We start from the raw sequence: 23741 nt of genomic DNA on the forward strand, positions 1-23741 counted from the left end.
TCATATTAAAACACAATATCAAATACCGCGCTCAGAATGAGCGAGCATAGTCGACATATTCATGAAAAATTATTGGGATTTGGCGAAAATTTGTTTCTGTATTAAAATTGACAATGACTTTACATAAAAAAATGTTCATTTAATTGTTATTTCCATCTGAAAATATGAAAATTAAATTTATTTATAATTATGACAAATATAGAATCCGCTTGACGCATCATTATTTACATCTGTCTGAAAATAGCAATTAATGAACGCGTTTGTTTTATGTTATAAGTATGTGTCAGGAATTTGTAGTTATAAGTTTAAATAATACTAATAAAATATATAACATTACACCTGTTATAGGGCTTTATAGAATAATTAAAACCTAATTATTTTATATGTATAACCGCAAATGACTGTGCTTAGATGTAATTTAATGTCATGCCGAGAGCACGTATACTTTAGATGAATAACTCTTCCATTATGTTCATGAAATTTGAATATTTTTTCCGAGTTTGTTTTCTTGTATTTAACTTGTATAAATTGCCTGAATAGAATAGCATTATGGACGGCATTAACAGTGTGGCATGTATTATTTCATTCGCTTCTTTTGCGTCTCATTACAATAAAATTAGCATAAAGTTATTATTATAAGCGAGATGTTGAGTGGAATAGTAATCATGTCGTCTTTAAATCAGACATAGCAGGTACAAAACTACATTCATCATTTTTGACGTCTACAACTGCCCTGCTACATATTACATACCGCTTTTCTCGAGTTACTAATTGCAAGCTAGGTATGTCAAGAGCTAAATTGAACATGACTAATACAAGAATTACTCATGCGTGACTCGGTTAGTCAGACGTTTGTAAGTCATGGTCAAATGAGCGAAATTACCTGTGTATGCGGTGTCTGTTTGATGTTTACCTGGCGTCCTATTTCGTCGTCTGTTCTCAATGTGCCGTTAAAACTGGGATTTTAATGACAGAAAATACAAGAAAATGGGTAAGTGATACAATTTTGCTTAAATTCTAATTCATAAATTTGGTTTTACTGCATGGCGTATATTTAATTGGACGGTGTTAATGTCATGCGGTCTTCATGCATTTGCCCGTTTACAACACAACTGCAGGTAAAATCTCGTGCAATACGTACGCTTAGCTAATAAAGCAGAGACGGCCTAGCGCTCAGTGGAATAATATCGATCAAATTTTTGTCACGAATATCTTGGCAGAAAAAGCTACATGGCACATTCATCTTTCATTAGTAAGACAATTGTGGTCTTTACAGAAGCACATTTTGAAATATTTAATATACAGACACATGAATCGATAGCTGTTAGCGTCTAGTATAGTTTAGCTGGTTTATGTTCAAGCGGAGTAACAATTCATATTTTACTGTTTTATTCAGAATTGAAACATTTAATGTATCTTTAATGCAGAAATTTAATTATATAGATATATTTTACTGGATTATGTGTTATTCATGCAGATTGAACTACAATTTACATACATATATATAAATCTTTTCACAATATATTACAATACATAAACCCATTTAAATTTACATGTGTTATACATTATATTTCAATATACACACATGTAAAATCTGTTATACAATATATTACAATGTACATACACATGTAAAATCTGTTATACAATATATTACAATATACACACATGTAAAATCTGTTATACAATATATTACAATATACACACATGTAAAATCTGTTATACAATATATTACAATATACACACATGTAAAATCTGTTATACAATATATTACAATATACACACATGTAAAATCTGTTATACAATATATTACAATATACACACATGTAAAATCTGTTATGCAATATATTACAATGTACATACACATGCATAGTATACACTTGGTATGTATTATATATATTCCTGGATATGTCTTTTTATTTCTTGAAGAATATGAACTATGAGATATGAGAGAACAGACTATGATGTATGTTTTTTTTGGGGGGGGGGGGGGGGGGGGGGGGGCTTCTTATTTTATAAAAATGGTATGCAACTTTTCGACATTTACACTAGGGGAGGGGGCTTATTTGATAAATTTGGTACTAAAGTTGTATGCTAGGGAAGTGGCTTATTTGAGGACAAATGCATTACTCAACTTTTACAACTGGGAAGGGGGCTTATTTGGGGATAAATATGGTACTAAACTTCTACACAAGGGAAGAGGGTCTTATTTGAGGAGAAATACAGTACTAAAATTTTACACTAGGGGAGGGGGCTTATTTGGGGGTAAATATGGTACATGTAGACCTGCATATTTAAATATATGAATGGGAATTTGTACCTGCAGACACAATGCCTTCTGTATATGTTTTTTGATGTATTGATTCTTGTAATTTTAAACATGTGTGCACACCTGTTGTCGACATATAGTTTTAACTGGTAATAAGCCCTCGTATATACCTGGTAATAAGCCCCCATATATACCTGGTAATAAGCCCTTGTATATACCTGGTAATAAGCCCTTGTATATACCTGGTAATAAGCCCTTGTAATATACCTGGTAATAAGCCCTCGTATATACCTGGTAATAAGCCCTCGTAAGTACCTGGTAATAAGCCCTTGTATATACCTGGTAATAATCCCTTGTAAGTACCTGGTAATAAGCCCTTGTACATACCTGGTAATAAGCCCTTGTATATACCTGGTAATAAGCCCCCGTATATACCTGGTAATAAGCCCCCGTATATACCTGGTAATAAGCCCTTGTATATACCTGGTAATAAGCCCTTGTATATACCTGGTAATAAGCCCTCGTAAGTACCTGGTAATAAGCCCTTGTATATACCTGGTAATAATCCCTTGTAAGTACCTGGTAATAAGCCCTTGTACATACCTGGTAATAAGCCCTTGTACATACCTGGTAATAAGCCCTTGTATATACCTGGTAATAAGCCCCCGTATATACCTGGTAATAAGCCCCCGTATATACCTGGTAATAAGCCCTTGTATATACCTGGTAATAAGCCCTTGTATATACCTGGTAATAAGCCCTTGTATATACCTGGTAATAAGCCCTCGTATATACCTCGTAATAAGCACTCGTATGTACCTGGTAATAAGCCCCCATATATACCTGGTAATAAGCCCTCATATATACCTGGTAATAAGCCCTCGTATATACCTGGTAATGACCCTGGTGTCTAGTTGTCTTTACTACAGTTCTTACAAATGTCTGTTTATGATCATGTAATTATATAATAAGCTTATGTCTGGTAAGAAGTCTACCCATTTCTATTGCAGTTAAGTAAAATGCCAACAAAATCAATATAATTTTAATTTTCTTCAATAAACCTAAGCCTTGTATGCCCACCAATTTCTGTTACAATTCAGTAAAATGCCAACAAAATTAATGGAACTGTATTTTCCTTCAATAAGCTCAAGTCTGGTAATAAGTCTACCCACATCTTCTTCAGTTCAGTAAAAATACTAGACATTCTAAGCCCTACACCCTCTGACTTTGAATCAGAGTTAAGGTGTTAATGCCCTGGGGTTATTACGGGATAAGTATGGTAAATTTCATTGTTCAGTCTCTGGCAAGTCTTGACTGTTTCTTTCTTTACATAAAGAATCCATTTAAACATATAATTCCAGCTCAAAGCTTAAATCTTTATTATCCAATTAAAATATATACAGACCACCTTTTACTGTCGACTTAACATTTATTAAATTACATATAAGACTGTATTGGCAAAGCTGGAAAACGTGTGTTGATTCTCAGATGATGGAAGAATATTAGTTTATCCAAGTCCTAAAAGTTTAGTTTTTTTTCTATTTGATACCCAAAATCTACAATGATCAGACTGCCTGCTTAAACAAGAAAGTATCGTATTATTTTCATAAAATTTGGTAAATGACTTTTTTTTGGTTATTTTGGAGAAATAATGTATTAGCTATTTAACCATACTTTTTGTCACTGGGAAACAGTTTGTGCTGAAGATCGAGGGCAAACATATTGGAGCTTAGATAATTGGCCTTGATATAGTGTCACAGTTTCACCATCAAATCCCCTGTAGAAAAACTAATTTCTAATGCATTTTTTCTAGATGGAAATTTTGGGTAGTAAAAAAAAACTTTTACAAATACTTTTCTTCATTAATGGCATGCAAACAGCAGTTCCGGTTAGGAGGAGAGTGTGTAGCAAAAAAGCCAACAGTTATGTATATTTTATTCAGTTTAGATAAGTGCTATCTGGACTGTCAACACTAGAACTTAAAGAAGTGCCAATTTAACATAGGAGGGACAAGGAAGTCAGGTGTGATTGTAATCCACTATGTCACCTTGCCTAATATATACGCATGTGTTAAACATTTGGGAATCCTTAATTTAAATATTTATACCTATAGGAAACCTACTTCCTTAACCATACGTGGATATTTCTAAACCACATGTGCTGGTCATAATGTTTTTTGGCATAGTCGTATAATTTTCTTTTGGCCCCGGATATGACGCGACAGGTGGCGTTACTGGTCAAGATGAAGCATGTGATTTGTCAATGTAGCGGTAAATGCAAAATGCAGATATGCCGTCAAAGTTAAGATTGAATGCAAGCTGAATAAGTGAACGTATCTTTTCAAATGACACATACATTAATGAAATTATATTCCCGATTCAAATACAGTCTTATTATTACCAAAAATGATTCAAACTGATATACTTTTGTTATCCGTGCTGAAACGCATTAGTTCGTTGATTTATTTCACCAGCAGTTTTACATTATAACCACCAGCATTAAAACTATGCTGTTTATCTTTTTTAAAGGTATTTCTTGTTCATAGTGATCCGTAAACAAATATTAAATATGAAGTATTTTCAAATTATAAGCCTATACTTTAAGCTTGTACAGATAAACTGCGACAACAAGTTATTAGTACATGTGAACTAAACTTCTGCAGTACAGGTTCTCTTAAAACCCTTTCAACCCTAAGAAACTTCAGTGGACTCCGCCATTCTTTCATAATTTGAAGTCCAATATGGACAGTAGGGGGGAAAGGGTTTTAATTTATTTTTGTGTGTAACAGTTGAACCTCGTTATGTAAAGTCACATGGCAATATTTTAGCGGCATTCTTATTTTAGGACTTTTTGCGCTTACTGCAATTTCTATACACTGTTTCTATATACGTATTAAAACAATTTTAGCGAGCCAATTAATCAATGTGCAAATCTGTTAAGACTCGGAAATGCGCTAAAATGTTGTGCGCCAAATAAAGTGTGTCAAATAAAATACCTTTACAGTATCCTGTGTATTTGATTTACATAGATACAAAGATATATAAATTTACAGTATCCTGTGTATTTGATTTACATAGATACAAATTTAGATATATAGATTTACAGTATCAATTGTATTTGATTTACATAGATAAAAAGATATATAGATTTATTATTTACTAATCAGTATGGTTTACTTCAGCTATAAGAAATCAAGATTTCGTTAAAAAAAAGTTCATTTTACATTTGTATTTATATATATAATATAATATTTCAAGTGGCCCTTATTAACAAATAAACTGCTACAAGCTAGTTTACGTGGAAAAATAAATTCTGAAATAATTTTTTTTGTAAGGGTGCTTGATATGTTTTAGGTAAAGTTAGTTGATTGCTTTAGCCATTAAAATTAACTAAGAAGTACATGTGAACAATTTTTTCTTTAAAATCACAGCTGGTTCATTATCAAAATCTCTTAAGTAGAGCGGATTACAAAGTTGAAATACATGTATAATCTTTTACTGTACGTGTGCAGTAGCCTGACAAAAGGTGACAAATTCCTGTCTATACGTAATGTTTTGTTTACGACAAACCTTATATACCTAGCTGGAACAGCTTGATGTGAATTTACACAGGTATATCTAGAGTACAGTACATAACACTCAAACATACCGTAGTACAATGTACGTATTGAACATATACAATTAAACACAAAGAATCAAGTCTTTGTATAAAACAAGGAAGTTGGAGATTGAAAGACAAATTCAGATCACATGATCATGTTTAAAATTACATATTGTGTGTATTAAACATCACAAATTAATATGTAAGGTATGGTAATGGAGACAATTTGCAGGTTAAGCGAAGGCAATAGTCATAAACACAGACAGTAAAAACACCATGAATGTTTAATTGTATCTCGAATATTTGCATGAAATTCAGAAATGAAAATTCAAATGTCTACAGAGGTTAATCTAGACCAATTTTACTACCGAAATTAGGTAATATTCCCTAATGGTGTTTTCTCCTTTTAATTCAAACAAATTCCCCGTCAAGAAAAATCCAATGAGACACGGGAAAATTCTCCAAAGCAGGGGAAATCCCCAAAATTTTGATAAAATATGTCAGAATTATAGCAAAGTCAGAGACCTATAGTATATAGGTCTCTGAGCAAAGTATAGCTGTAAAATGTTAAAGTTTAAAGAATGATTTAAGACACTACGGCCCTTAATTGCCCCTTAATTTTATAATGGGTAGTATTCCTCAAATCCTAGATTAATCCAGCTCAAGTCTATAAAACAGGAAATTCCTTAAAAAATGTATCTAGCTTGTACCTCTACTTAAGATATATGGTACCGGTGGAGGTGTTAAATTTACAACAAAAACAAAACTTAAAGCTCCAGTATACTACTAATCTTTACTAAATTGATGTAACATATAGTATTCAAGATTTTAAAATGAAAGCATCAAAATGGAAGCTGAATAAGCATTGACCTTGACAAGGGAAATAACTCTTATCTTGAAAAAAAATCTGTTTCAATGTTGTGGTACGTACCCTAATAGATTCACCTTAAGTACAGAGGATATCTATTAAAGAGTTACAGTAGCCAGAACAGATGGCTTTATGTGTACATAACAAATTTATCTTCAGCAATGTAAATGTTGACTGGCTGACATCGTCAGGATCCGGTGAGGTTTTAACAGCTAGCTGCCTGTAAAATCAATATTTGATATATACCCATGAGGTTTTAAATGTAAATAATTAATATGGTATGTTAATTATTTTGTATTACAAATGGGGTTGAAATTTTAATACTCGAGTACATATTATATATTTGTATTTATAAGTGATGATGTGTAAAATTTACAATGCTAAATAGGAAAATTAGAATATATATATAATCTGAGCTACCAATCTTTATATCTACTGTATATATAGATAATTTCCTATCACTTTCGGTCATATAAGGAAAACTTGTGATATACAATGTATAGTGTGCATTGAATTCAGTTTAATGTCATAAAATGTTTGAAATTATAATCAGCCTATAATTCCTGAAATGTGCCTGATTTCGAATGAATTGCATTGTTTAAATAATCTCGACCTGGACCATACCGATACGCATCGAATCGATCTGCATTTGTTGGAAGACGATACTGGTGTTGTTCAATAATATGTTAATATTCTCCGATGACTGAAAACAACTGCGTCACCACAGCTTGTACTTAAGTTACTCTATCAGTATATAGTTTCATGTCTGTTTGGTGTATGTTTAAATATAATTATTTACCAACATGTATGTTGAACGAGGATGTGGCACAGTGGTATAAGCTGCAGGTATTTATGCATGGCTAAGTGATTGGGTGCCATATAAATGCATAGATCGTGCGTTCAAGGCCCGTTCAGGGCAAAAGTTATAAAGCTTTCTTCCTTCGTCATATGCGTTAAAATATTATATATCTTATTAGCACTATGTATCATATGCACTCTGTGTTGTTGATCTGATGGTAAAAAATTGAATTCCTGTCAAAGTTGTACTGTGATGAATATTTACAAATTATATATGTAAGCTAGGAGTCTAAACAAATTTGACATGCTTGGTCAAACCTTATAATTATATAGACAATGTATTGGACATGCCTTACACAATCATTACAGAGATCTATAAATACAGGTACATGTTACCTGGGGGGAATTTTGAACAAGTTTATGTAACTGTCCAGAGATTAACGATTTTCCAGGTGTGTCACCTGAGGCCAGAATTTCCAGGTAACAATTGTCAGGTACACCTGTCGTGATGTAGGTACGCATTGTAGACAAGGACATTTACATTGATAGGTTAGATACAATATATATTAGATAGGTAGTTTGAATATAATGTAAGTAAAATTAAGGCGTAGGATTCTGCCATAATGTAAATTACTGGTACATGTACATGCATGATCATGCAAGAAAAGATATTTCAATTATCATATCCTGTCTGGAGATTCCATTTTTTGATAGACTTCATCCATTGTACACATAGTTATATAATATGTTATGAAAAGGAAAAGTTTTTTTTCACAAGCCTCTGAGCTGTGTGGAATTAAATCAACCTGAAAATGTGTTGAATACATGTATGTGCCCATAATCTGAACTGTTTCAAAAATAAACTAAATTAACATGGGGAAATGTAAATTTGTTATAAAATTTTAGATCAGATATATGGAATTTTGAAGTGAACTTTAATAAGAATACATTATTACGTTGGAGTCTGTTTGAGGGTATTGTTCAGTACCAGGAAGCTATCATTATAAATGTCATTAAATATATATATACAAGCTAGTACATGTACTTAAGGTCCACCCGAAGAAGGATATGATGGCATAAAGGCCTTTTGGAAAAGCCTTTGAATTAAAAAAAAAAAGTCTTAATTTTCGTTCACTTTTTATATCATCAAAATATAATAATCAAATTAAACACATTCATTCTACAAAATTTACTTGATAAAAAGATTTTCTATTTTCATAAACTGTCACATTTAGAAAGTGCTTCTTGAGTTCTCGATTACCTTAACTTATCTTGTTTAAATTTAAGCTAAATGAAATGTTAAAATATTTGAAACCTATGCAGTATTTTTGTTAAGGCAAGTTGGTTGAATTACCTGAAGTAATATGGTATGCTCATGCACTGCACCTTTACGGTCAAACCTGGTACCAGTTATGCACATTACAAACAAATTTCATATCATAACAGAAAGCATAACAATTCAATTACAAAACAATTGTTTACTCCATCCATATGAAATTTCCATCTGATAGAAATGTTTATCTGCAGATAAGCCTTGATTTTTATGAAGTTTTAAGAATCAGAAACAAATTTACCAAACACTTTCAAAATGTCAAAGTTATAAAAATTGGTGAAATTCACATACATTAGATTGGCTAATTATATTATAACAGCCCATCATTTTTTTTAAGAATTGCTCCACTAAATTCTAATACCTGATTATCTCCATTAGTTTTAAACTAGAATCAGACATACAAGACCAAAATCATGAACCTCAATTTAATTTCGAAATTTGATATATTAGAGACATGTGACCAATCTACACATACATGTGTATATTGAATATGATACATGTATTGAAATACCATGAAACTAGAAGAATCATCCAGCATTTAAATTTTGTGATATTTTATTTAAGAATCTTTAACATGCATTCAGAATATTTGAACAGAATTATACCTGAGAAGAAATTGATCCTACCGTTAATACATTTACCTGCAGTAAGGATATTAAAATCTCTGTACAGAATATATCTTTATACGGGTATACCGGTGCTTTAGAGGAAGATTTATATATATAATTAGCATCAGGAAGAACAGTACTAGTGTTTACCTGTAGTCAATTTCACAATCAATTACTACAGCTTTGTCCATTTCTCTCAAAAAGCAGGTCTAAGAAGAAACCCTGTTTATCCATGTAAGTTGTGAAGATTTTGTTAAAAACCTTTCCTGATTGTATTATTGTACAAAGTCTCTATTATAGGGCTACACTGATTATGGCACTAGAGTTTTAACATAATTTAAGGTGCATATTTAAATGTCACACAAAGGAGTCATTCTATGTAGGTAGTTATGAGATATGATAATGCGTCATAGTAAGGTGAAGAAGTGTCGTTTACCTTGAATATTATGCGAGAAATGTTGAATATCCATCGGGAATTGTTGTCTGTATGATAATAATGAGTTGGCGGGCCAGAAATTGTCAGTATCTACTTAATTACGATTATGACAGTGAAAATAAAAGGATGTAAGGTATTTCTTTATTCAATTGTTGTCTCTGTGCGACGTAGCCCGGAGGTGAAACATATATGTATAGTTAGGCGTCACTTTTCCGATTATGGCGACACAGTGTCAACATTTCTGTTAAACTCTTAATTTCTCTTTAAATACATAAGCTATATATATATATTGAAATGGAACCTTGAATATACTTGTATCTAACCATCCCAACACACATTAAAGATTCAGAATTTTAGCTAAAATTTACTGTTAATTGGACTTAGTTGATTAATAGGTCCATGTTTAATTTTTTTTTCCGTTTAGCTCCAGGTTGACCTGAATTTAATTCTCTCTAAGTATACTAAGCTTTCATAATTGCACCCGGAATATACTTGTACCATTGCATTCCAAATCACACATTTCAGATCCGAAATTTCAACTAAAATTTACCGTCGATTGGACTTAATGAGGCCATGTTTAAGTTTTCCATTTTGCCACTTAATTTCACACTTTTTTTTATGTATGCTTCAGTGAGGTAGCACTATAAATCGGCAAAAGTTCCGGTCTATCACAAGGAGACTTAACACGAACATACCGCAGCCTCTCAAAACACACATACGCACTCAACACACGCATTCATGTCGCACGCACGGGAGGCCGTCCTTAAATGACCTTAGCTGTTAATAGGACGTTAAACAAAATAAACCAAACCAAACCAAATATTTGGAGAAAATTACATTGTAGCAATAAAATTTCCAAAAAAATGTCCTTGTATTTTCCACAATAAATACCACATGTTGATTTACTCTAAATGATGTGGAGAAGCGACATATATCATTTATATGTAATTCTTTTTCAACTTGAGAGCCGTTTCTCTGAAAACTGGACAAATATTTCATAGATTCTATGAGCTCATCCTTGGCTATATCAGTTCAGTAATGTAGAAATACTTATGAATGCTTGATTATTGATCTACAATATATATATTATATATAGCAACCACTTTGTATTCTAAAACCCAGCTGCAAACATAATTCTCACTCTGTGTCTATATACATGGTTTACCTGTAAGGTTAATGTAAAATTTATGTCTTTTCTTTCTGAGCAACAATTTCTACAAATTATTGAACATTTTATTCTAACAGTCGGGGTCATATGAGGACAGATGTCTCTGGGGACACCACATGCAACATGTGACGATGGGTGTGTGTGGGGACATATACCAACAGTCGGGGTCATGTGATGATGGGTGTCTGTGGGGACATATATACCAACAGTCGGGGTCATGTGATGATGGGTGTCTGTGGGGACATATATACCAACAGTCGGGGTCATGTGATGATGGGTGTCTGTGGGGAGGTGTACCAACAGTCGGGGTCATGTGATGATGGGTGTCTGTGGGGACATATACCAACAGTCGGGGTCATGTGATGATGGGTGTCTGTGGGGACACCAACAGTCGGGGTCATGTGATGATGGGTGTCTGTGGGGACATATATACCAACAGTCAGGGTCATGTGATGATAGTTGTCTGTGGGGACACCAACAGTCGGGGTCATGTGATGATGGGTGTCTGTGGGGACACCAACAGTCGGGGTTATGTGATGATGGGTGTCTGTGGGGACATATACCAACAGTCGGGGTCATGTGATGATGGGTGTCTGTGGGGACACCAACAGTCGGGGTCATGTGATGATGGGTGTCTGTGGGGACACCAACAGTCAGGGTCATGTGATGATGGGTGTCTGTGGGGACACCAACAGTCAGGGTCATGTGATGATGGGTGTCTGTGGGGACATATATACCAACAGTCGGGGTCATGTGATGATGGGTGTCTGTGGGGACACCAACAGTCAGGGTCATATGATGATGGGTGTCTGTGGGGACATACACCAACAGTCAGGGTCATGTGATGATGGGTGTCTAAGGGGACATACACCAACAGTCAGGGTCATGTGATGATGGGTGTCTGTGGGGAGGTGTACCAACAGTCGGGGTCATGTGATGATGGGTGTCTGTAGGGACACCAACAGTCAGGGTCATGTGATGATGGGTGTCTGTGGGGACATATACCAACAGTCGGGGTCATGTGATGATGGGTGTCTGTGGGGACACCAACAGTCAGGGTCATGTGATGATGGGTGTCTGTGGGGACACCAACAGTCGGGGTCATGTGATGATGGGTGTCTGTAGGGACACCAACAGTCAGGGTCATGTGATGATGGGTGTCTGTGGGGACACCAACAGTCGGGGTCATGTGATGATGGGTGTCTGTGGGGACATATACCAACAGTCGGGGTCATGTGATGATGGGTGTCTGTAGGGACACCAACAGTCAGGGTCATGTGATGATGGGTGTCTGTGGGGACACCAACAGTCGGGGTCATGTGATGATGGGTGTCTGTGGGGACATATACCAACAGTCGGGGTCATGTGATGATGGGTGTCTGTAGGGACACCAACAGTCAGGGTCATGTGATGATGGGTGTCTGTGGGGACACCAACAGTCGGGGTCATGTGATGATGGGTGTCTGTGGGGACATATACCAACAGTCGGGGTCATGTGATGATGGGTGTCTGTGGGGACATATACCAACAGTCGGGGTCATGTGATGATGGGTGTCTGTGGAGACACCAACAGTCGGGGTCATGTGATGATGGGTGTCTGTGGGGACATATACCAACAGTCGGGGTCATGTGATGATGGGTGTCTGTGGGGAGGTGTACCAACAGTCGGGGTCATGTGACGATGGGTGTCTGTGGGGAGGTGTACCAACAGTCGGGGTCATGTGACGATGGGTGTCTGTGGGGACATATACCAACAGTCAGGGTCATGTGATGATGGGTGTCTGTGGGGACACCAACAGTCAGGGTCATGTGACGATGGGTGTCTGTGGGGAGGTGTACCAACAGTCAGGGTCCTGTGATGATGGGTGTCCGTGGGGACACCAACAGTCAGGGTCATGTGATGATGGGTGTCTGTGGGGACATATACCAACAGTCGGGGTCATGTGATGATGGGTGTCTGTGGGGACATATACCAACAGTCGGGGTCATGTGATGATGGGTGTCTGTGGGGACATATACCAACAGTCGGGGTCATGTGATGATGGGTGTCTGTGGGGAGGTGTACCAACAGTCAGGGTCATGTGAGGATGGGTGTCTGTGGGGACATATACCAACAGTCGGGGTCATGTGATGATGGGTGTCTGTGGGGACATATACCAACAGTCAGGGTCATGTGATGATGGGTGTCTGTGGGGACATACAATGTATATACCAACAGTCGGGGTCATGTGAGGATGGGTGTCTGTGGGGACATATACCAACAGTCGGGGTCATGTGATGATGGGTGTCTGTGGGGACACCAATAGTCGGGGTCATGTGATGATGGGTGTCTGTGGGGATACCAACAGTCAGGGTCATGTGATGGTGGGTGTCTGTGGGGACATATACCAACAGTCAGGGTCATGTGATGATGGGTGTCTGTGGGGACATATACCAACAGTCGGGGTCATGTGATGATGGGTGTCTGTGGGGACATATACCAACAGTCGGGGTCATGTGATGATGGGTGTCTGTGGGGAGGTGTACCAACAGTTGGGGTCATGTGATGATGGGTGTCTGTGGGGACATATACCAACAGTCGGGGTCATGTGAGGATGGGTGTCTGTGGGGACATATACCAACAGTCGGGGTCATGTGATGATGGGTGTCTGTGGGGACATATACCAACAGTCGGGGTCATGTGATGATGGGTGTCTGTGGAGACACCAACAGTCGGGGTCATGTGATGATGGGTGTCTGTGGGGACACCAACAGTCGGGGTTATGTGATGATGGGTGTCTGTGGGGACATATACCAACAGTCGGGGTCATGTGATGATGGGTGTCTGTGGGGACACCAACAGTCGGGGTCATGTGATGATGGGTGTCTGTGGGGACACCAACAGTCAGGGTCATGTGATGATGGGTGTCTGTGGGGACACCAACAGTCAGGGTCATGTGATGATGGGTGTCTGTGGGGACATATATACCAACAGTCGGGGTCATGTGATGATGGGTGTCTGTGGGGACACCAACAGTCAGGGTCATATGATGATGGGTGTCTGTGGGGACATACACCAACAGTCAGGGTCATGTGATGATGGGTGTCTGTGGGGAGGTGTACCAACAGTCGGGGTCATGTGATGATGGGTGTCTGTAGGGACACCAACAGTCAGGGTCATTTGATGATGGGTGTCTGTGGGGACATATACCAACAGTCGGGGTCATGTGATGATGGGTGTCTGTGGGGACACCAACAGTCAGGGTCATGTGATGATGGGTGTCTGTGGGGACACCAACAGTCGGGGTCATGTGATGATGGGTGTCTGTAGGGACACCAACAGTCAGGGTCATGTGATGATGGGTGTCTGTGGGGACACCAACAGTCGGGGTCATGTGATGATGGGTGTCTGTGGGGACATATACCAACAGTCGGGGTCATGTGATGATGGGTGTCTGTAGGGACACCAACAGTCAGGGTCATGTGATGATGGGTGTCTGTGGGGACACCAACAGTCGGGGTCATGTGATGATGGGTGTCTGTGGGGACATATACCAACAGTCGGGGTCATGTGATGATGGGTGTCTGTAGGGACACCAACAGTCAGGGTCATGTGATGATGGGTGTCTGTGGGGACACCAACAGTCGGGGTCATGTGATGATGGGTGTCTGTGGGGACATATACCAACAGTCGGGGTCATGTGATGATGGGTGTCTGTGGGGACATATACCAACAGTCGGGGTCATGTGATGATGGGTGTCTGTGGAGACACCAACAGTCGGGGTCATGTGATGATGGGTGTCTGTGGGGACATATACCAACAGTCGGGGGTCATGTGACGATGGGTGTCTGTGGGGACATATACCAACAGTCGGGGTCATGTGATGATGGGTGTCTGTGGGGAGGTGTACCAACAGTCGGGGTCATGTGACGATGGGTGTCTGTGGGGAGGTGTACCAACAGTCGGGGTCATGTGACGATGGGTGTCTGTGGGGACATATACCAACAGTCAGGGTCATGTGATGATGGGTGTCTGTGGGGACACCAACTGTCAGGGTCATGTGATGATGGGTGTCTGTGGGGAGGTGTACCAACAGATGGGGTCATGTGATGATGGGTGTCTGTGGGGACATATACCAACAGTCAGGGTCATGTGATGATGGGTGTCTGTGGGGACACCAACAGTGAGGGTCATGTGATGATGGGTGTCTGTGGGGACATATACTAACAGTCGGGGTCATGTGATGATGGGTGTCTGTGGGGACATATACCAACAGTCAGGGTCATGTGATGGTGGGTGTTTGTGGGGACACCAACAGTCAGGGTCATGTGATGATGGGTGTCTGTGGGGAGGTGTACCAACATTCAGGGTCATGGGTGTCTGTGGGGACATATACCAACAGTCGGGGTCATGTGATGTTGGGTGTCTGTGGGGAGGTGTACCAACAGTCGGGGTCATGTGATGATGGGTGTCTGTGGGGACATATACCAACAGTCGGGGTCATGTGATGATGGGTGTCTGTGGGGACATATACCAACAGTCTGAGGGTCATGTGATGATGGGTGTCTGTGGGGACATATACCAACAGTCTGAGGGTCATGTGATGATGGGTGTCTGTGGGGACATATACCAACAGTTGGGGTCATGTGACGATGGGTGTCTGTTGGGACACCAACAGCTTGGGTCATATGAAGATCGTAATCTAGGGAGACACCAATCAACAATCAGAATCATTCAAGTGTGGGTATGTGTCAGGGAGATACCAATTAATAGTGCCATATAAGGAGTGGTATCTTTAAATTTGGGGACACCTGTAATAGCCAGTCATATAAATGAGTCTAGGATATTTCATACAGTGCTTTTGTATGGGTGCAAAGGATACCAAATTAGCAACTAGTGTCATTTGATGAACATCCATGGCAGGGTGGACGTCATATGTGTCTGGGGTATTACATACAGTGCTGTGGTATCGTCAGGCGGCAAGGAGACACCAATTAACCATGTAATAATTAATTAGTTAGACAGGAGGAAAAACACTGTACAAATCTATACACAAAAAATGTAGATGAAATTCTCGTAAGTTTGTATTTCTTGATGCTCAACATAATTGAGGTACATTGTTAGGAAAGATATAAAATCAAACGTAATTAAACTTCATGATGTTGTAGAGGAAGCCTTAAAGCTCCTATATACAACTCTAATGTACAGTGTACATTTGTTTGTACTGAACCACATTGGAATAATCAATACATCTTTAATTGCTAAACTGTGTATCGCTGATCGATACTCAGAACTCGATCATAGAAGGTGATGAAATAACATGTAAAGGTATCTCGGTGGATAATTTGTGCAAGAAAGCAAAGAAGGGAACGTTTATGTTTGTTGATACCTCTCAATGTTAAAAATTATAACTAATTGTCAGCTCCCTGAAATATCTGAACAGCTCTATCTAATGTCTTTCAAAAATGTAATTATGAGGAAAATTTAGGGAGCTCAGGAGTGAATTACTGCATGGCCATGTGTTGATATTTGAAGATGATTATAGATGGGCCCCCTGTAGAATCATGGATTCTTTTCTGTGTTTTCTAAACACTAACATTGAGATACTAAAATGGTATTGTTTCATTCCTTACCAACTGTAGTAGTCATGTATGTATAACACTGTCTGTTGATGTCATTTTGACACCAGTCATCTTGTGACCTTGGCTTTTTGTGTCCGGTAGTCACACATCCTCATGTGACCTTTGCTTTTTGTGTCCGGTAGTCACCCATCATCACATGACCCTGACTGTTGTTGTCCTCAAAGACACCCATCCTTATATATGACCCTGACTGTTGGTGTCCCCCTAGACACCCGTCCTCATATGACCCTGACTGTTGTACCCAAAGACACCCGTCCTCATATGACCCTGACTGTTGGTGTCCCCCTTGACACCCGTCCTCATATGACCCTGACTGTTGTACCCAAATACACCCATCCTCATATGACCCTGACTGTTGGTGTCCCTCTAGACACCCATCCTCATATGACCCTGACTGTTGGTGTCCTCAAAGACACCCATCCTCATATGACTCTGACTGTTCTTGTCCTCAAAGACACCCATCCTCATATGACCCTGACTGTTGGTGTCCCCAAACACACCCATCCTCATATGACCCTGACTGTTGGTGTCCCCAAAGACACCCATCCTCATATGACTCTGACTGTTGGTGTCCCCAAACACACCCATCCTCATATGACCCTGGCTGTTGGTGTCCCCAAAGACACCCGTCCTCATATGACCCTGACTGTTGGTGTCCCCTAGACACCCATCCTCGTATGACCCTGACTGTTGGTGTCCCCTAGACACCCATCCTCATATGACCCTGACTGTAGGTGACCCCCTTGTCACCAGTCCTCATATGACCCTGACTGTTGGTGTCCCATAGACACCCATCCTTATATGACCCTGACTGTTGGTGTCCCCAAACACACCCATCCTCATATGACCCTGACTGTTGTACTCAAAGACACCCATCCTCATATGACCCTGACTGTTCTTGTCCTTAAAGACACCCATCCTCATATGACCCTGACTGTTGGTGTCCCCACAGACACCCATCCTCATATGACCCTGACTGTTGGTGTCCCCTAGACACCCATCCTCATATGACCCTGACTGTTGGTGACCCCCTTGTCACCAGTCCTCATATGACCCTGACTGTTGGTGTCCCATAGACACCCATCCTTATATGACCCTGACTGTTGGTGTCCCCAAACACACCCATCCTCATATGACCCTGACTGTTGGTGTCCCCAAACACACCCATCCTCATATGACCCTGACTGTTGGTGTCCCCAAACACACCCATCCTCATATGACCCTGACTGTTGGTGTCCCCAAACACACCTATCCTCATATGACCCTGACTGTTGGTGTCCCCAAACACACCCATCCTCATATGACCCTGACTGTTGGTGTCCCCAAACACACCCATCCTCATATGACCCTGACTGTTGGTGTCCCCTAGACACCTGTCCGACTGTTTGAATCTAATATCTACAGTTATTAATCCCGATTGTCCTCATGATCATGTGACCCTTGCTGTTAATTGTGTTGTCCCCAAAAGACACCCATCGCGATATCCTAATATATGACCCTGACTGTTAGAATCGAATATCTACAATAATTAATCCCGATTGTCCTCGTGATCATGTGACCCTAACTGTTGGTGTCCCTAAAGACCCCTATCCTCATATGACCCCGATTGTTAGAATTTAATATCTACAATAATTAATACAGATTGTTAAGCATTGTCATTGTGTTATTTACATGTATGTGTGGTTCTATATATATCTCACTTTGGTGATTTTAAAGTACCTGATTAACATCAGCATGTATATATCGTTAATACTGTATGAGTCATTGGTTAATGAGCCTTGACTAAAATATCAGGGGCAATGCGGAAGTGACCAGTATTTAAACTTATACTACAGATCTGTACAAATATAAAATAAAACTACAAATCCTTTGCTTATTTTGAAAATGTCCTCGGCATCAAGACCCATATTACATGTAACTTCTTAGGGGAGACAGTCTGATATTTCATAAGTAGATTTATTGTGGTTTTACTGTAGGGATAGGGACAGGTGACACACATAGAGGGAGAGAGTAAGATGATAGGATAGAAAGATAGGGACAGGTGACACAGAGGGAGAGAGTAAGATGATAGGATAGAAAGATAGGGACAGGTGACACACATTGAGGGAGAGAGTAAGATGATAGGATAGAAAGATAGGGACAGGTGACACACAGAGGGAGAGAGTAAGATTATAGGATATAAAGATAGGGACAGATGACACACAGGGAGAGAGAGTAAGATGATAGGATAGAAAGATAGGGACAGGTGACACACATTGAGGGAGAAAGTAAGATGATAGGATAGAAAGATAGGGACAGGTGACACACATAGAGGGAGAGAGTAAGATGATAGGATAGACAGATAGGGACAGGTGACACACAGAGGGAGAGAGTAAGATGATAGGATAGACAGATAGGGACAGGTGACACACATAGAGGGAGAGAGTAAGATGATAGGATAGAAAGATAGGGACAGGTGACACACATAGAGGGAGAGAGTAAGATGATAGGATAGAAAGATAGGGACAGGTGACACACAGGGAGAGAGAGTAAGATGATAGGATAGAAAGATAGGGACAGGTGATACACATAGAGGGAGAGAGCAAGATGATAGGATAGAAAGATAGGGACAGGTGACACACATAGAGGGAGAGAGTAAGATGATAGGATAGAAAGATAGGGACAGGTGACACACATAGAGGGAGAGAGTAAGATGATAGGATAGAAAGATAGGGACAGGTGACACAGAGGGAGAGAGTAAGATGATAGGATAGAAAGATAGGGACAGGTGACACACAGAGGGAGAGAGTAAGATGATAGGATAGAAAGATAGGGACAGGTGATACACATAGAGGGAGAGAGTAAGATGATAGGATAGACAGATAGGGACAGGTGACACACAGAGGGAGAGAGTAAGATGATAGGATAGACAGATAGGGACAGGTGACACACATAGAGGGAGAGAGTAAGATGATAGGATAGAAAGATAGGGACAGGTGACACACATAGAGGGAGAGAGTAAGATGATAGGATAGAAAGATAAGGACAGGTGACACACAGGGAGAGAGAGTAAGATGATAGGATAGAAAGATAGGGACAGGTGATACACATAGAGGGAGAGAGCAAGATGATAGGATAGAAAGATAGGGACAGGTGACACACATAGAGGGAGAGAGTAAGATGATAGGATAGAAAGATAGGGACAGGTGACACACATAGAGGGAGAGAGTAAGATGATAGGATAGAAAGATAGGGACAGGTGACACACATAGAGGGAGAGAGTAAGATGATAGGATAGAAAGATAGGGACAGGTGACACACAGGGAGAGAGAGTAAGATGATAGGATAGAAAGATAGGGACAGGTGATACACATAGAGGGAGAGAGCAAGATGATAGGATAGAAAGATAGGGACAGGTGACACACATAGAGGGAGAGAGTAAGATGATAGGATAGAAAGATAGGGACAGGTGACACACATAGAGGGAGAGGGTAAGATGATAGGATAGAAAGATAGGGACAGGTGACACACATAGAGGGAGAGGGTAAGATGATAGGATAGAAAGATAGGGACAGGTGACACACATAGAGGGCGTCACTCAGGAGATAAAGAAGGGAAATTCACATTTTTTAGCAACAATGGCACTAGTTTGATTGATTATTTACTTGTTGATTGTGAATTTATTTCATGTGTTCAAACATTTTCTACTGGTGAGTTTAATACTTTGTCTGACCACTCGCCATTGTCATTTAGTCTGGATTGTAGTCATTTTAACGCAAGTAATGATGATAAATCTTGTTCGAATGATATAAATCATAACGAACCATGTACAGGGAAACGTTTCACAAGTGTTAGATGGAACAAGGAAAATACTGATGAATTATCGAATGGACTAAATACTGTAACTGAACACCTTATGGATGCTTGTAACATGCCTTTTAACACTAGAGAAGACGTTGATAACTGCATCACGACCTTTTGTGACATTATTAATGGAGTAGTTTTACCAAATTGTGATGTAAAGACGGCAAAAGATAATGTAATCTATAATTCAGATAAGAATAAAAATAAAACAGACGATAAACCATGGTTCACTGAACAGTGTAAACGTAGATATTTGGATTATAAAAGGGCTTTGTCTGAATTTAATAAACATCATTCGGCTGAAAATCATACTAATCTCGTAAGGAAAAAATCTCAGTATAAGAAACTAGAATCGAGATTAAAAAGACAATACAAGCATCAAGAAGGTGATATGGTAGAGTATTTAAGAAAGTCGAACCCAAAAATGTTTTACAAATACTTTTCAAAGAGTCGAAATAGTAAACCAAAGTCAAATATAAATCTAGAAGGTTTTGTCGAACATTTCAAAAACATGGGAGAAAGTAATATTAACGAAACTGAGAATTCAAGTATGGTATCCGAAAATGTAGAGTCGGCTGTTTTCGAAGAACTAGATAAGCCAATTACAGAAGATGAAGTACATATAGCCATTCGTAAGCTAAAACGTGATAAAAGTTGTAGCGAAGATTTTATGTTTAATGAATTATTTTTAGATTTTGAAGAAGTTTTACTTCCTTGCATTACAAAACTTTTTGGAAAATTGTTTGATTCCGGATTTTTCCCAGAAATGTGGTCACGTGGTTGTATAATTCCAATCTATAAAAAAGGTGATGTTAATGACACAGGTAATTATAGAGGCATAACTTTGGTCAGTTGTATAGGTAAATTATTTACACCTGTTCTTAATAGAAGACTTATGAAATGGGATAAAGACAATAACGTTATTTCTGACGCTCAATTCGGTTTCAAAGAGGGTTGTTCAACTATAGATGCAATATTTGCACTCCAGTCATTAATTAGTAGAACTTTAAAAAATAAGCGAAGATTATATTGTTGTTTTGTTGATTATAAAAAAGCCTTTGACCTCATAGATAGAAGCAGCTTATGGAGTAAGTTAATTAGACAAGGAATCCAAGGGAAGTTACTAAAGATAATAAAATCATTGTATGATAATGTCAAATCTCGTGTAAAATATAATGGCCGCATTTCAGAGTATTTCCCCAACAGAATCGGTCTCTTTCAAGGGGAAATTTTATCGCCAATTTTGTATAGTCTTTTCGTAAATGATTGTGAAACCAACTTCATCAATGAAAACTGTCCATCTGTTGAATTGGGTATGATATCTATATTTTTATTAATGTACGCCGATGACTCGGTTCTAATTGCAGAATCACCGAGCGCTTTGCAATCAATGCTCGATGCAATGTTTACATATAATGATAAATGGAAACTCAAACTTAATGTTCAGAAAACAAAAATTGTAATATTTCGGAATGGTGGACGCTTAAAAGAAGATGAGAAATGGTTTTATAATAAGGTAGAAATTGAAGTTGTGAACGAATTTAACTACCTTGGTATGCTTTTTAACTATAATGGCAAATTTAATAAAACACAGCAACATGCCGCAGAAAAGGGGAGAAAAGCGTATTTCAGACTTATGAATAAAATGAAAAACCATTATTTTAATATAGAAACGATATGTTCAGTTTTTGATACCTACGTTACCAGTGTTTTAAGTTATGCTAGTGAAGTGTGGGGCTTTCACAAAGCTACCGAGGTTGAAAAAGTACACTCACTGTTTTGTAAAAAAAGTCTAGGCGTTTCGAAAAGTACTAGTCACGATTTAGTTTATTTTGAATTAGGCAGATTACCTATGTATATAGTTAGAAAATTGAAAATTTTGAAATACTGGACTAAAATTAAAGATATTGATAACTGTGTGTTGAGAGCATGCTATGAACACAGGTTACTAAATAATGATGAGTGGATAGTGAATATTAAACTAGAACTAGAAAAACTAGGATTAGGGTATTTATGGAACAGCACTTTTGAAAGTAAAATTACTTACAAATTAATCGAAAGCAAATTCCAAGAAATTCATATTCAAGAACTGCTATGTAATATTCGAAACTCTCCAAAAGGTTATTTATATCAACATTTGATAGACAATTTTGGCTTGCAATTTTATTTAAGGAAACCTATCGATCACCGATACAAGAAGTGCATATCAAAAATTAGATTATCGTCGCATCAACTAAATATAGAGAGTGGAAGATACAGGAATGTAACAAGAGAAAATAGGAGATGTACATTATGCAATAATATTGATATTGAGGATGAGTTCCATTTTATTTTAAAATGTTCTTTTTACATAGACTTACGTACTAAATATTTGAAACCATACTATTATCGTAGACCTAGCATTTTAAAACTTATTCAACTCATGAGTGTGAAAAATGTCAAAGAGTTAAGTAATCTTGGAAAATTTATTCATTTTGCATATAAACGAAGGTCAGAAGCATTATAAGTAAATACTTGTTGTGTTCGTTTCAAATATTATATTTCATTTCTATTGAGATGTATTGATGTAATGTTTATTCCAGTCGGAACAACAAGTACTGCAGACTGTACACATAAATATCTATCTATATGCAAAGTATACATATCGGTGTCTTTCACAATATTTGTGTAATACTTTGACTCAAAGAATACTTACTTAATTAATAAGAACATATATTTAAAATTGTGTTTACGTCGCAATCGATCACTCTCCAAATGTGAAATTATGTTTATTACAACATGTTCATTAATGTCAATTAACTATGTAAACCTTTGGGCTGTAAGGCCCCTGGAATAAAAATTGAATTGAATTGAATTGAGTAAGATGATAGGATAGAAAGATAGGGACAGGTGACACACATTGAGGGAGAGAGTAAGATGATAGGATAGAAAGATAGGGACAGGTGACACACAGAGGGAGAGAGTAAGATTATAGGATATAAAGATAGGGACAGATGACACACAGGGAGAGAGAGTAAGATGATAGGATAGAAAGATAGGGACAGGTGACACACATTGAGGGAGAGAGTAAGATGATAGGATAGAAAGATAGGGACAGGTGACACACATAGAGGGAGAGAGTAAGATGATAGGATAGACAGATAGGGACAGGTGACACACAGAGGGAGAGAGTAAGATGATAGGATAGACAGATAGGGA

At 38.3% G+C, this 23741-nt stretch overlaps 1 protein-coding gene and 1 long non-coding RNA gene across 4 annotated transcripts in view; both read left to right on the top strand.

Moving 5' to 3' along the window:
* Nucleotides 1-842: 842 nt before the first annotated feature.
* Nucleotides 843-23741, top strand: part of LOC117315062 — a 50256-nt gene continuing 27357 nt past the window's right edge. The window contains exon 1 of one of the 3 annotated variants that reach the window (XM_033869201.1): nt 843-991. In XM_033869201.1, coding sequence (XP_033725092.1) covers nt 988-991 — 4 coding nt within the window. In that variant the 5' untranslated portion in view covers nt 843-987. The remainder of the gene's footprint in view (nt 992-23741) is intronic. The other 2 variants (XM_033869202.1, XM_033869204.1) reach the window with 2 other exon arrangements.
* On the top strand, nt 18974-19764 carry LOC117315063. The gene is made up of 3 exons (XR_004529674.1): nt 18974-19208; nt 19313-19418; nt 19623-19764. It is a non-coding gene; the product is annotated as an uncharacterized LOC117315063 (long non-coding RNA).

This window comes from Pecten maximus, chromosome 17, assembly GCF_902652985.1.
Source record: "Pecten maximus chromosome 17, xPecMax1.1, whole genome shotgun sequence".
NCBI classification, from domain to species: Eukaryota; Metazoa; Mollusca; class Bivalvia; order Pectinida; family Pectinidae; genus Pecten; species Pecten maximus.